The 15492-nt window shown below is 36.6% G+C and overlaps 1 protein-coding gene across 18 annotated transcripts in view; it reads right to left on the reverse strand.

Moving 5' to 3' along the window:
* The window catches only part of MEF2C (myocyte enhancer factor 2C), a 143463-nt gene that overhangs the window by 30516 nt on the left and 97455 nt on the right, over window positions 1–15492 (reverse strand). For 12 of the 18 annotated variants that reach the window (XM_035310348.1, XM_035310346.1, XM_035310351.1 and 9 more), the window contains 3 exons: window positions 11803–11946; window positions 5203–5389; window positions 4032–4079 (listed from right to left, as the gene is read on the reverse strand). In XM_035310348.1, coding sequence (XP_035166239.1) covers window positions 4032–4079; window positions 5203–5389; window positions 11803–11946 — 379 coding nt within the window. Of the gene's footprint in view, window positions 1–4031; window positions 4080–5202; window positions 5390–11603; window positions 11742–11802; window positions 11947–15492 lie in introns of all 18 variants that reach the window. The other 6 variants (XM_035310356.1, XM_035310359.1, XM_035310362.1 and 3 more) reach the window with 4 other exon arrangements.

Below are 15492 nucleotides of genomic sequence, written 5' to 3' on the forward strand. Positions count from 1 at the left end.
AAAAAAAAAAAAAGGAAAAAAGAAAGAGAAAAATAACTATTACATACATCCCTGTGTTTCGTGAAATATTAGCAGAATACATTAATATATTCACCCAGAGTCTGCACATGATCAAGATAAGAAAAGTTAGCAGAAAATCACAAACAACTGTGATATTGGCAGGTAGATCCAGGTCCTCATTTCTCAGAAGATGATAATATAACTGTTAGCCTGTGCTTCATTTCCAGAAGAATATAACTGGCTGCTGGTTTACAGGTAAATATGAGATTCAGTTATTGAAGAGACCTGGGATGAATTTTTCAAAATGCACTACTGACCTTTTCAGAGTCTAATGATTTAAAAGAACAAGCTTAAAGGCAGTTTAAGGCTGCCTCATTTACAGAGAACAAGTACTTGACACAATGACAGCATTTTTAGACTCCCAAGTACTTTTGAATAACTTGCTCCTTTACTTTAATACTAATGTCAAGGTGGAGGCAGTACAGAAAATGAACAGTGAAACAAATTATGGAAAAAAATAGAAATTAAAAATAGTACAATCTTTTTGTGAATATTATAATACCCATCCCTGATTTAAAACTTGCTATTAAAATTTTATTTTGATTTTATTATTTATAGTGGTTTAAAATCTAAAGAAATTCTATTGACTTAAGAGGACTTATTCTAGGCAAGAGAAAAGTAAATTATAAAATACAAAGCCCATTAATCTGAAAACCATATGGAAAAAAAAAAATATATATAACTCAATCTGAAAATACAGCTGAGTTTAAAAATCAAGTTTAAAGTGCAGATGCAAAGAAATACTTCCTCCAATACTGTAGTAGTTTGTTTTAAAACTATTGAATACTTTTGAAGTTGTAATCCTTTATCAGTCATTCAACATAATTATTGAGCCATTACATAAAACATTAATTCAGATAACTTACAGAACTAAAAGTACTACTTAATCGTTGTTATTAATTTCTGGTAAAGTTATTGTTGACTTAGACAGTTTTAACAACTAAATTTGTTCCCTAAAAATTAAAAAGAACTTCATATGGGAACTATTATGGGAACAGGTAACATGCCACTTGTCTTCATGTTATAGTGTAAGCTGGTGGATTTGACACCAGAATGAGACTGCGACCCAGCAAACCCATTTGAGTCCAAACAGAGCTTGTTCCCTCTTTCAGTCAAAAGTCTCTCATTGGAGAAAATAGTGCCAAAGACTTTGCTGTAATTTAGCAAATATACTAAATGTGAAGTTCACTTCAAAATTTTTGGCAGTTGCTACAATCACATGATAGAAACTATTCAATCAGTGTTTGGCTTAGAAGAAATTTACTTTAACAAACCTGTGATAACCTTGGTTTAAGTTAAACATACCACTGCTGGTATTTAGTTGTGCAGGATAATAAAGAAGCAGTCAGCTTTCTTATATTCTATTTATGTCTTCGGTTGACTCCCAAGGTAAATTGTGGATTATTTCAGGGTTATTACTTAAAATAATCCAAACCATCAAAATAACATAGTTTTCAAAACACAGGCTTAACTAATCTTTTTCCATTTGGGATATTGCAGTTATAATGTAATTTGTGATAATGTGATTTGTTAAAGTGGTGCAGAAACTGAGGCCTGGTGTTAGGAATCAAAAGTAGTTTCATTTTGTAGTGACCGAAATGAAACTTTTTAGACTCCTCTTCTTGGAGTATGTTATTTTGAATATATGCTATTTTTGGACGCTGCAGAAAAATGCAAATTTATAATGTTCTAATTTGGCCAGAAATATGAACCCTAACAGATTAAACCACATGATCATGCTACCAGCTTCTAAGATGCCAATTAGAAAAAAAACACAGAGGTCTCTGTTTCTTATGAAGAATGATGAACAAAGAGAACTTTTGATGTTTATTCTTCTGCACCCTTAAGAAAGAGGCCTGTCCAAAATAGTGCCATTGTAGAATAATGCAACTGAGACAGAGGATTTAACCTTATAGTGACCTTTCATCTTCCTTCAGCCCTGTATCAAATTCTTCCTACTGCTCTGCATTTAAGAGATCTAGAAAACACTTCTTTAATGGTGCTTAAAGCTCTTATTGCCAGATAAGAAGAAAGACTATTCATATTATTAAATATTTATGGTGCATTCCTAGCAATGCCCCCCATATACATGCCCCTCAAATCAATTGCCTACTCCGAAGTTAGATTGCTTCAGAGCTTAATGCATAGCATTGCATGCAGGAGATACAAATTCTTAATTAATCAGTAAATAATCAAGCTGTCCCTCTTACTATGCTTATATATGCTTTTAATATATTTCCAAGAAAAAATGTATTTAAAAAGGATATACATTTTAAATTAGCATATTGATATAGAGATTTTATTAATCACAAGAATTATTAAACCAAATGCATATGTTGATGAGCTATTATTTTAGTATGTGACCCTTTCAGAAGAAGAAATAGCCTTTGTTAATTGGTTTCCAGCTTCATTTTAAAGATATAGGGAAACCAGGAACGAGAAAATGATATTTCTTAAGAAGCCAGTAGAGGGAGCCCCTTAATAGGGCAATCAATTTCCTATCCGAGTTCCTCCGCTGTCGTTCTTGAAGTTTCTACTATACATAAGATTAAAAAACGAGATGAAGTGCGAACATTTCCAGAATGAATCTTTCTTTAGCTGTTTCACAGAATAACAAAAGATAATTAACAAAACTAAAATTTTCTACTTTTTTTTAATTATTATTTTTTTAATTATTATTTTTTTATTTTTTTATTTTATTTTTTTTTTTTATGATAAAGGGGACTAATATCTGAGTTCTGCCGTTCTCCTTACCCTACTCCTAAATTAATACAAAATTAACTCTCAGAGTATCAGCACGTGTTTAAAGCAGCTTTTTCCTACAATGCTGTGCGGTTTCAATTTTACTACAAATGCATCACACAAACATCTGTGACTCATCTATGTGTGAAGATTAAAGGGGGGTGGTCTAAAGCAGGCTGAGAAGAGCCAGGAAAAAAAAATAAAAATCACCGTATCCAGAATTTCTTTATAAATCCTTTTATAATAGAGGTTCATAATGGCCAGATATATCAGCCTCAGTTTACAATGCACAAAATGTATCTTCCAACTATTTTTCGTACAGTTCTGAGAGCAGTTAACCCAGTAACATGGGATATCCTTCATGTTTTTACCACTCAGCTTATTTTCCTTGAACATATGTGTTTACTTCTAAAACTGAAACAGTAATCCTGCCATTGTCTTTTGTAATCTGTATTTGTAATAATGCAACATTGCTGACATTGCTAACAAACCACTGAGTTTACTGAGCAAAGGGGACTACTCTGACAACATTGCTTTGGTAACACCGACCTGAACAAGTACAGTTCTCATTAGTAGCACAGGGGCAGAATTAAAGGGGAAAATCTTTTCTTCTGCACGGGTTTTTGGAAAATCCTCTCCCTGTCATGTCCCAGAGCACTTAAGTAAAGCATAAACTAAGCTTGATTTAGTTGCTGATTATTTAAGTAAATGTTAACAGATTTTGATTACTAGAAATGATTTTATGTGTGAGCTTGAAATAAGGTATGTGCTTAATAGATGAAAGTTTAATGAGAAACATAATAGCAAAATTTTTACTCAAGTCGACTGAAGTCAATGCAAAACTCCCTGTGACTTAAAAAGAGTCAGGGTTCCAGATGCTGGCCTCAGCAGTTTCGCCTGACCAGAGCAATGCAATGGACTCAGGTTTTTATGGAAAGGCTCTTGTGAAGGAAAAAGGGGAATTGTACCCTGGCAATTTGTTGAAGTGCAAGATTTTAAACACTGCTGAAAACAAGTCTCTTCATACTCAAAAACAAACAAACAAACAAACAAACAAACAAAAATCCACCAACAAATATCAACTCCCCAGCCCTCATCTGGGGGAAATAAACCAACACTGATCACTTTCCAATATCCCATCTCCAATATGGAGCTATATCAGGAATTAGCCTTCAGAGGAAGTCCTTTGTTCAGTTTAAAAAAGTAAATAAAAACTATTTTCTCTTTACCTGCACTGGTGCCTGCACCGGTAGTGAGGTCCCCACCCATCAGGCCACCTAGGGGGTTGAAAAGAAATACTGTGAGTGAGTACAATAATTTATAACAGGCAAACATGTAAAACATTTTCTCTGACTTCAAACAGCCTGCTCCAATATGCACTACAATTTTCCTTTTACTTCAGCAGGCATCAGATCAGACCCACAGTCATAATATCATAATGTTTAATGTCACACTTACAAGGTATTTGCCTTTCAAGGACAAATAAAATATGCAGTACCCAACAATTCATTATTTTACTTTCGTACTTCCACAGGAAGTCAATTATGTTTGAAAGCTAAGTATTCATTCACTTGAAAATTACCTTTAGGTCAGTGTTAGTCAGAGAAGCAAGGCTTCCACACAGGATTTGGAGGAAGAGACTGAAAGTTTCTGTTAGACAGCATAATTCATACGCTGTCATATGTAGTTGCACAGTTTTTCATTTTAATTTCCTCAGCTTTTCATAGACATCCATTCTAACGATTTTAGAAACTTCTCTTTGCAGTTGGAGACCTCAGAGGTCTCTTTGAACCCTTAAGGGTGTTGATGTTGCTTCAACAAGGCACACTGAATTAACTTAATCCCCATTTATCCTATTCGGAGGTGAGCCCTCATCGTTACCAGAGTGAAGCACAGCTTCTTGCTACACAAGCCATTCGACAAACATTTAGCCATTACAGAACTACTGATAATAATAAATTCTGTGTTTAGCTTCTAAACTTGAAATTTAGGCAATGAGTGTCCTATTTTACTTGTTTCAATTTGTTTGCATCAGCCACGTTTCCCCCTGCCCCCTTAAGTTTTATGGTGTAGCGAGCTCTTGCATGAAGTAAGTAGACAAGCTGCGTTTTTATGAAACGGCAAATTGTCTGCCCTTTTATCCTTTATTGATTTCCCTTAATCTCAGTCAATACTCAGCTTTTTCTAGAACTTTTTTTTTTTTTTTTTTTTTTTCTCTTTTCTATATTGGGACTAGAAACCTCTTTGGCTCTTTTGATTTTTCAACACAGCAATTTTGGACAAACTGTTATGACTCGTACAAACAGAGTTCTTGTCTGTAAGAGTACAGTTTAAAGTGACCCAAGGCACACAAGCAGCCAGTAAAGAGCATTTAAAGGGATGGGACAGAGTAGAGCCTACCTGTGTTACCTGCACTCGGAGGCCGATGTGTCACGCCAGGAGACATGCTATTTCTTTGCAAAGAAGGATGAGCCAGCGGCAAAAGGTTGGGGTTCCCCAGTGAGCTGACTGGGTTACTGTACACCAAGCTGTTGTGGTTGGACACTGGGATAGAAACTGGCATCTCAAAGTTTGGTGGTGGAACAGCCTGTACGAGCAAAAAAAGGGAAACAAAGACAAGAATAGTACAGAAGCACAACAGCCTTCAAGTACAGTTACTCTATATTTAGTTCAAATATTTGGTAGTTGATAGTTGAAATATTTAAGGTCCCCCAGCCTAAGAGTCAAGAGAATAGTTTCAGAGTTACTTTTAAGCATGATTTTAAAAAAATCAAGCTTCCATCTTCCTTTAATACAGCTTGCCTATTTACTTGGTAAGAATTGGGAAAATTTTATCTTTTTCTTTTATCCTTTTCCTCTCTCTTTTTCTTTTCCTTTTTCTTTTTCTTTCTCTTTTTCTTTTTCTTTTTTTTTCTTTTTCCTTTTTCTTTTTTCTTTCTTTTTCTTTTTCTTTTTCTTTTTCTTTTTCTTTTTCTTTTTCTTTTTATCTTCTTCTTTTTCTTTTTTTTTTTCCTTTTTGATTTTCTTCTTTTTCTTTTTCTTTTTTTCTTCTTCATTTTCTTTTTCTCTTTCTTTTTCTTTTTCCCTTTTTCCTTTTCTTTTATTTCTTTTTCATTTTTTTTGTTTAAAACAAAACCCTGCCTTGTGAAGCTTAATTTTCTTTTTTTCTTTCATTCAGTGAAGTCGTAATTGTTCATTTGTGATATCTTAATCTAGTGTCACAGATGACTGCAAGATCAAAGGTGGATGATTATGATGACTTCATTGCATGGAGAAAAATTAGAAGGGGTGGAATGCAAAAGGGAAAGCTTTAATTTCAGCTTATGTTGCTTTAGCAACCAAAATGATCCCAAATTACGTTAAAGCCACCAACACAGTAAATGACATTTTTTAAAGTTTCTATCTGAGCCTGGGAAGGGCTTACAAGAAATGAAGTTCTACTCAGACACATTTAGCAAAAGCAAGAATCTTAGATATATATGAGTCCCTGGGATCTTTGTGTTTTATTTTTGTGTGTGTGTTTGGTGATGCCTTTTCAACATAAAGTTGTCACCCTTTAAGATAGCACCCTCTTCTGAGCCACTTTCCTTAGTCCCTTTCAAAAGCACAGCAAATTGTGGTCTACTCTGACTCTGCATCTGACAGGGGGTATGAAATGAAGTACCTGATTCTCACTATGTTTTCAGAAAGACCAGCTCAGTCTTTCTTGGTTGGTTGGTTTTCTTGTGTGCCTGAATTTGTTTAAAATCTTTGATTCTGGCATCACTCAAATACACCAGAACTCCATATTCAATTTTCTGGCTTTTTTAATAATTAATTTCCTTCCTTTTTGAATGGAAAGAAAACTTTTTTAGAATTACTCAACAGCATCTTAAATTTTAAAATACCTTAAGGCAAACAAAGTACCCCTTAATTTAATTTAAACCCCTTTAAAAATCCTACAAACCTCAACAGTCTCAACTCTTCAAGAAAATCTTTAAACCAGAATTGTAACATTTTCAGAGGAAGGAACTCACAAATTTTAATTTTATTGTTGGCAGTTGATAGCACTAAGTCTTCAAGATCCTATGTCAGGCAGCAGAGACACCCTGACCTTATACCACCCACATTTATTTTCTCTGGGTGGTTAGATCTTTTGGCTGTGCCCTGCATATTACAGCACTGGTCATCAGATTACTTTTATCCTTCCAAGGTTTTTTTTTTTTTTCTTTCCTTTTTTTTTTTTTTTTTTTTTTTCTTCTTCTTCTTCCCTCTCCCCCCCTTCTGGCAGCAGACATAATTTTGCTCTAAATATATAGCCATCATTCTGCTTAACCACTGAAACACAGAGCAAGGTTTTAGTTCAGAGCACGATGTGAAGGATACATTACACAAATGCTTTGGGACTTATTTCAAGGTGTTAATTTAGCTCTGAAACCCTCTGCGTGGCCTGTGGCCTGGTTTTGTGGGAGATGGCTTCTCTCGTCCATGATGGCTGAGACCAGTTAGGGCACCTGATCAGATGGACCTGCAGATGTGGCTCCTCAGCTGATACCCCACATCTCTGGAACTTGCTTCCATTTGGCCGAGAACCTGAGGTGTATCCCCATGGCCATTTTTCCTGAAGAGTTGGTGGGTTTAAGTAATATTCATTGCTGTGGTGCAGATCTTTCTGCCTGGTTGCTCTGAGCACACAGTCCAGTTCCAAAGGCTTCAAACAATTCCTAGCTGCTTGAGTGCCATCCTTTGTCAGATTGAGTGTCACTCACTGCAGATCTCTTTGTACTGTATCTTCTTCATCAGTGTCACAAGATTTGTGAAATCTGCCCTCTGAACCTACTTAGACAGCTGTTTTCCCTGGCCTGTTTTCCTAATCTCAACTTCTGTCCATCTACCCAATATAAAACCCTCGAACAATGCAAATCAGGCTCATCTGCTTTTATTATTATTCTGTCTTCCACATTTGGACACTTCAGGGTTTGGAACCTTCTTTTTCCTATGTTATTACAGAACGAAAGAGCCCCAGTCTTGGTTTCTCTTGCTGCTGCCACTCTCAGTAGTCATCACTGAATCATACAAAACATTGTTGAAACAGTTCCTTCGTGTTCCTTTTTGTCATTTTGAAATAGTATTTAAACTACTTAAACATTTTCTTGGTTTATACATATGTAATGGATTTATTTTTATTGTTTTATCTACTATCTGGATATGCTTACGCTTGTTTATGGACACCTAATAAGCAATTTTATTACTGCAAAGTCAGTTTATTCTATGCTTTGCAGAGCAATACACACAATATTCTGGAATATAGGAGTTTTTGTTCTTCTTGTCAGTAGCCAAAGGTTAGAGAGGGAATTTGTCTGGATAAGCACTGGTATTAAGAGGTATGTGTCTAGTTACAGTTTTCCTCTGGCTGCCCAACTTTTGTTACAGTCTCGTATATCCTTTACCAAGAAGTGCAACCTAGTATAGATCCTCTAGTCATTCTTGGTGCTAAGTCACAGGGCATATCTATTCCAGTTACGCCTGATGGACTTTAAAGCTTATGATGCACTTGCGTAATATCTATATTAGTAAATTAAATGTGCCTAGGAATGAAGGCCATCTGAGGCCACAGGGCAGTACATGTTCATACTACGAAACTTTCTCAACCTCGACAACATCATGGCTACATATAAGCCGACAACTGGGAATTGTTTCTGGCCTGGGCTAACTACCAAATAGAGCTAAGAAACAGTCTGGGAGAGCATTATTTGGCCTGTGCCAAAAGCATGCCAGGGACTGTTAAAACAATCCGCTGCAGAGATAAATGCCTTCTGCTGCCTCAGAGTGCTCTTTGCTGTTCGTTTACTAACACAGACATGGTCGTACTCTTAACATGTATGCAGCTTTGTCACATTTTAGTCTTTTTCCCATCTTTTCTCCTTTGGACAAAATTGCTAAAGAGAGCAGATTGCTTACTTGAAAGGGAAGTGCAAGCGTCCGGCACTCTATGTTAGATGTGAGCTCCATGAACTGAAGAGTGTTGTACAAAGCAAAATGCTGGAGACTCGAAACCCTTGAAAATTCATGGGCCAAACATTCTGTGTTAAATATTTTTTTATTTTTTTATTTTTATTTTTTATTTTTTCCCCTCCTATGTTCAACTAGATTTTCATTTATTTAGAGACAGAGATACTTACAGCTCCCTTCTAGAGGACTATTTCTGTCTCCTCTGCTTTCATCGCTCATGAAAACTACAAATAATGTGTAATTATTATCAGATGTTGTAGAACAATATGAATACTTATCCCCAGAAAATTATCTGAGGAAACATTATTGGCCTTAGCCGTTAGGAGGAAAAGCCAATTTTATTGTCATTTGGCAGCAGATTTGTTCTCTTACAAGACGAGGCATAAGCTTTGCATCGTTTTGCATTTTTTGTAAATAGTGATTTAATGACTTGTTGACTTTTCATTTAATTTTGCTTTCTTCCCCCAAATTTCTTGGCTACCTTTGATGATCACAAGCAAATGAATATAACTTCTCTGACTTCCCTGAGGTTATATTGAATTGTACAGTTAAGGTTGATGTCTTATGTATACAAATGTCAGTTATGTACAAGCTTTGAGTTCCACCTTGCCCATAAAATCTAGGCTTATGCTAAGAGAAGGAGCTCCTGTTGTATTAGGGGACATCACCTACTGACTCTTCCTTTTGTGGAAAGCAGCTTGATGGAGCACACAGACCTTTAACTCTGTGTGAAGTATTCAAAAAAGGGATATCCAGTCTTACACAAAAAGAAATGGTGACATTTTGTAGTTATGTGTCTCTGAAGCACCTCTAAAGCAATTTCACAGAAAGATAATGCATTGTACCTTGTAACATCCCAGCAAGGTAGGAAGTTACATTGTAACCAAAATCCAGATCAGGAAAGCAAGACAATTGAAGAAGTAATGGCCAAACAGGACCATATTTAATATAAAAGTGGTAGATTTAATGAAAACAACTAGAGAGAAATTTCATTAATTTTTTGGGGGGGCGAATGTGATGTACCATTTGTAGATTATCTATACTGTTTTTAATTCCTTGAACTTTCTCAGTTTTGTTGTAAAGATGATTTTCTCAAATGCTTAGAAGGTAAAGGAGGTGATGGAACTCACCACAAGCCAGAAATGTATTTTCTTATCATTTTCCTTTTTCCCTCCATGTCTTAATTATAAATAGTTATAACATGAGCTGCTTTGTCAAAAGAAAAGAGAGAATGCATGAGAGAAACAGATGATCTGAAGAATCATCTCAAACCCTGTTCAAAGGTGGAAGAGTTTCTTGGTCAAATCCTATTGAAATTTTTGTCACTTTGATTTGAACAAAGCATAGGTCATTCTTGAAAGAGGAAAGGAGTGGTGATGGCTAAGGTTTTGATGTGAAAAATGGCTAAGTATTTTAGCTTATAACAGTCGTGCTAAATGTTGCAGTCATTGTTTGTCAAACTGAGTTCCACCCTGAGAAACCAAACTCATGGTGACAGCTTTAAAACTATTATGTTGAGAAAAATGCCTACATAAACGAAGTAAATAAAAAGGGAGGTAAGAAAGATGGAATATACATTTCTACCTCCCTGATGTTCCATATACATGTTGGGCTTTCTTAAGAAGTCATTCCCAACACTTACTTGTCAAATTTGGTGCCATTGTGGACTACCTGAAAAATCTTTATTATTATTATTATTTTTGCAAAAACATGTTTGACAGGATGTCAAAACTGCTTCATATTTTAATTAACTCGGGTGATTTTTTTTTTCTCCTGAGAGTTCATGGAAATTTGGTACTCTTGGAAATTAGCTACTCTTTGGTAGCTAACCATGCAACCTCATGTGGGAATGAGCAAGGAACACATCCAAATGATCTTTCCTAGAAGCAAGCAGTTATCTATCCAAATTCAGATGCTTCCTTGGACCTGGGCAAATCTTTGGGCTGCTACCCTTTCTTCCTTACAGAAGAAGGGCCAAATATATAGTCTTTGTAACCTCCATATTCTTTTTGTCAGTTTTAAAAATCTTGTATTAAGCATAATGACAAAGTGTTTTCCCCCTGTATGTCTTGTGCAAACAAAATAGCACATGCAGAGTTATTTCTCTTAGATATCTGGCAAGGCATATGACTGATGGTTAGAAATTTTGACTTGGTTAAAACAAAATTTAGCTCATGTTAAAGCATTAAAGAAATGCTGATGAGGTCAAAGCAAATTCTCTGATAAAGCCGTAAAATCACCCCAACACACAAACATGTCTGAATCCTACCATTAGGCTCTCATGCAGTCTGTTTCTCTGCAGCGAGCAAGTAGCTGTAACCCTTCAGTGCTGAAACTGTATTTGGCAGAGACACTTGAGAACTGAAGTGACACGCACAGAATGTACTAATTGCTATATATAAAGGAATTTCAGTTCTACATCGTTTTTTCTATATCACCACAGAAAGTATTCTGTGGGTTTGTTAGCCTGTCCACAAAGAAAGATTTCCATCGTTATTTTTTAAGTATAATTTGTGCAAGTGGTGTGGTAAAACAGTTCTGTAAATCAAGTGAATATAATGTATATATGTATATTTCACTTCCTTCTGTAGGTTTCACCTATAGTAGGCTTTGTCTGCGTGTCGGAGGTAGAGACTTGGAAAAAAAAATATGTTGTGTGAAATTTTCTGACCACAGTGTTTAATTATATATCGGGCTATTAAAGCCTGTTTCCAGCTGAAATGTTTTCATTAAGAAGCCAGAACTGAAAGGGTTATGGTTTGTTACTGCAGCAGTTATCAGCAGACAGCCATCTAACCTTTGGTACTTACAGGTATTTTATGGCTCTTGATCATATTATCAAATTCTTCATTAATTTTTTTGTATTTTTCTTCAGTGCGTGGGGTGAGGGCGTAAGAGGAGTCAGGATCGGGGCTTTCACAGCCTTTGTTTTCTTTCTTGTTCAATGCCTGCCAGGTTCAGAGAAATATCAAAAAGTAAAAAAAATGAATGGGAGCTCAGAATACTTACACACAATCTTTGTCTGCTGATCATTAGATCAATATCTTCATTAATTTTCCTGTACTTGTCCTCAGACTCAGGGCTGTGACCTACTGAATCGTCTGCATCGGGGTCTGGACTGTCACAGCCATTAAGTCCTTTCTTTCTCAATGTCTGAAATACATAATTTGGAAAGTTCAATCCTTGACATAGGCTGCAAGAAAGACTCAGCAGTGTTAGAGTAACATAAACTGTCCAGAGGTGGAAGGTTTTACATTATAATTTAGGGAAAGAAACTTGTCTACACCACAGTGATCCTATAGGTCTCCTGTTATGAGTAGCAAGACAAGACTATACAGACCTCCTCCTTCTGAAACTGGAAGCTGTCAAAAAAGAATGAAGCTAGCAATATGGCAAAGTGCCTGCGTTAGTACCCCCCACTCCCACCACATCTGATAGCATTAAGAGGTTAAGATACCCACCCAGAAAGCAATTCATTTAAACATATTTACACATATGAATAAACACTAACAGCAAAGGACACATACTGTTTAGACTGGAATAGCCTGTGTTTTTTACTGGCTCACGACTCTTTTTTTCTTTTTTCTGGAGAAAGATATAGGAGGAAGAAATGGAAAAAAAAAAAAGTAGCAGACAGCAATTCATGTTCTTCACAGAAGAAGGAGGAGTAACTAAATTAAATTATTCCTTTGAATTTGATGTAAGGGATGACATTAACAGTGCCCTGCCATTCCTAAATGCATGTTTTTGGCAGGACAAGTGGGAGGAGAGAGTTGTGAACATGGCTGTGAAATACTGATTCAGAGCTTCTAGACATAGTGTTTACTTTTTATTGACTCCAGTATGCTACAAATGTGTAGTGCTGAAGGAAAAAGCACTGCTAGAACAGATACTTAGTAAAGAGTCAAAACAGATGAATTTCAGGTTCAGCAGCTGAAATCAATGCTCAGAAACACGAACATCATCACCAAGATACATAACAGAGATGAAAAAGATAAAAACAAAATCAAATCAGTGGCTAACAATTTTAAAATGTTGCCTGGCCTCAAACAGGCTTTAACTGATCTACCAGGCACCCACTGCATTAAGGTAAAAGAATATGAGAAGCAGGTCTTTGTGGACTGTCCAACACAAGCAACAGTACACAAAGTCAATATTTGTAAGATTTCTCAAATTTAGCTTTAAGAGTTCTTTGGTCAAAAATGCTTCAAAGAGTCCATTTGGCTGTCTATAAACATTATCAGACAGCTCACAGTTAGGTTTCAGTTGAAGCCTGGCTGAGAAATCTCAGTTACAACACCGAGATTACATAGTACTCCTGTGTTAAGTGGCTATGCTGATGCTGTGTGTTTAGTGTCTGTTCTCTACCTGGTTTCTTTTTGCCTCCTAAGAAAGGATGCCTCTACTCTGAGCTTTTTGTTTCTTTGGAAAAGTACTTTCCCTAATTGCTGTCTTTATGGCAATGCTCAATTTTGCACTGTTAAATCCCCAAGTACTACAATTTCATACTTTGATTCTGTATTACTGCATTTATATATTAAAAATTAGACTTCATTTCTGTATTTTACAGAAGACTGAAGAAAAAGGACGTCTTATTCCTGCAGAAGCAAAAATGCTACTTAATTTGTGGGGACACATGACTTAAATCTTGTGTTTTCTTCACGCCAACAAAATGGTGGTGCTCACCCTTATGAGATCTGAGCCTTCCAAGTTCATATTGTGGACATCTCAAACACATTTTGGTAATTGTGGAAGGCTTTATCAATGCAGAGCTTTTCAAAATTCATATCCATAAAACTTCAGGTTTAATCCTATGAGCTATTCCTGACTCACAGACAAAATTATAAATGCATTTTAATCGAACCTTAAGAAGATGAGACAACTTGAATGACTCTCTCCACTTCTCCACACCCACTTATCTCTCCTTTATGGTTTAGATGTTAGGTACATGACAGAGTCATGTTTGATTTCTACTGCTAATAGCTTGAAACAAGCCAATTATAAAGAGGACTTCTTCAATCAGCTGTTGTTTTACAGAGTTAATAGACACAATACAACACTGTAAAAATGAAAATTCACTTGTACATATAAATAACTAATCCATTTTATATTCATAAACTTAGCAGGCACAGTAAACCAATAGGGTTTACATGGCAATGTTTTGGTATCAGAGGGGATAGAGGGGTGGCCCCTGTGAGCAGAGCCCAGCAGCTGCCCCATTTTGTCCATGACAGTAATTGGAGAGGGATATCCATTGGAGAGGGATATCCTTGTCCTTTTCTCAACCCATGTGCTTTTTTTTTTTTTTTTTTTTTTTCATATTTTCTGCCTCAGTCCTTTTGTGGAGGGGAAATCAGAAAGTGGTGTGGTGGTGCTGAGCTACCTGCTGGTTTTAAACCACAACAAACTCAAAAATCAAAATCAGTAAAACCATGCTGGTATTCTACCCCAAATTAACAGAGTAGAGGCAAAATTTCCCCTTGCAAAACTCACCAATCTAGAGTGGTTGGCTGGTGCCTTGGTTGACATGGCTGGTCCAGCTCACTGATCCTGTACCCTTCTCCCTGCCCACCTACCCTGAATTGCAACGTGATAAGGTTAGGCAACATAATTATCCACAAGTGCTCTGCAGTCAGAGGTCCAGCTCTAGCTTTTTGAGTGCTGGAACTAATGCCTTGTTCTGTACGAATTGCATTTTGGGGGAAAAGTGCAATGTACAGAGAAGATTTCCTGTCTCTGGGTCTCTCGGGGCATCTCTTGCCCCCTGCCCATCCTTCTGTAGAGCCATTGTTGCATCTGTGTGTAAGGAATCATGCTGCAACCCTGCCTTCAGTTGGGACACTTTCTGGGAATACTTTCCTGATCTCTTTTTCTACACAGGAACACAACATTTTCATGAACCTTGTTGGTATTTCATTGTCTGTAAGACCCCTGCTTTTGTCTCTCCTTTTGTGCCAGATTTCCTTGGCACTGAATAAAGAATGAAAAGGTTATAAGGAAAAAGACAGAAGAACAGACTAGTAGACTGTGCAGACACACATATGCTCAAACACACAGTCCTCCTCTGGAGAGGGGAGCACGCTAAAAGTGATATACTTATCCTCTGCAGTAAGGTAACGAGTGGTATTCAGGACAAATATAATGATCCTTATCATTATCTCTGGCTTCTCAACATGCAATACTGTTTTGTCTGTTCTGCTGCATTGTGTGTTACTTTACTCTCCACATTATTACCAAACTCGTACCTCTCATAAAGCTCTTTTACTATTGTGCTTCAACACATCTGATACTTGGTACAACACAACTAAAAGTGGCAGTGACCGGTATCTAACAGATCCCTCCTAATTCACAAGCTCTCTGGACTCCATGTCAAACTTCCCCTCGACTCCTCGGCTCTGTGTCACCTCTTGATTACAGAGGCTGATTCTGGACCTCAGAGAAGAATGGAGTCATTAAGAAGGCCAACTGGGTTTCAGCAGGCTAGGGTCTTTGACCCAGTCTTGCAGTGACTTAGAAACAATTTTTCTTGCCATGTTAAGCTGTCATAGCCTCTTGCAGACCCTGGAAAATAGCCAGACCTATAGCATCCTCCTGGAGATTAGCTAGTTTCCAAAGATTTAATGACTATTCAGGGAACTTTTAAAAGGATAAAATTACACAATTGTATAGTGCATTGCATTCTAGAAAACCCCAAGCCAG

The sequence above is a fragment of the Oxyura jamaicensis genome, chromosome Z (genome assembly GCF_011077185.1).
Source record: "Oxyura jamaicensis isolate SHBP4307 breed ruddy duck chromosome Z, BPBGC_Ojam_1.0, whole genome shotgun sequence".
NCBI classification, from domain to species: domain Eukaryota; kingdom Metazoa; phylum Chordata; class Aves; order Anseriformes; family Anatidae; genus Oxyura; species Oxyura jamaicensis.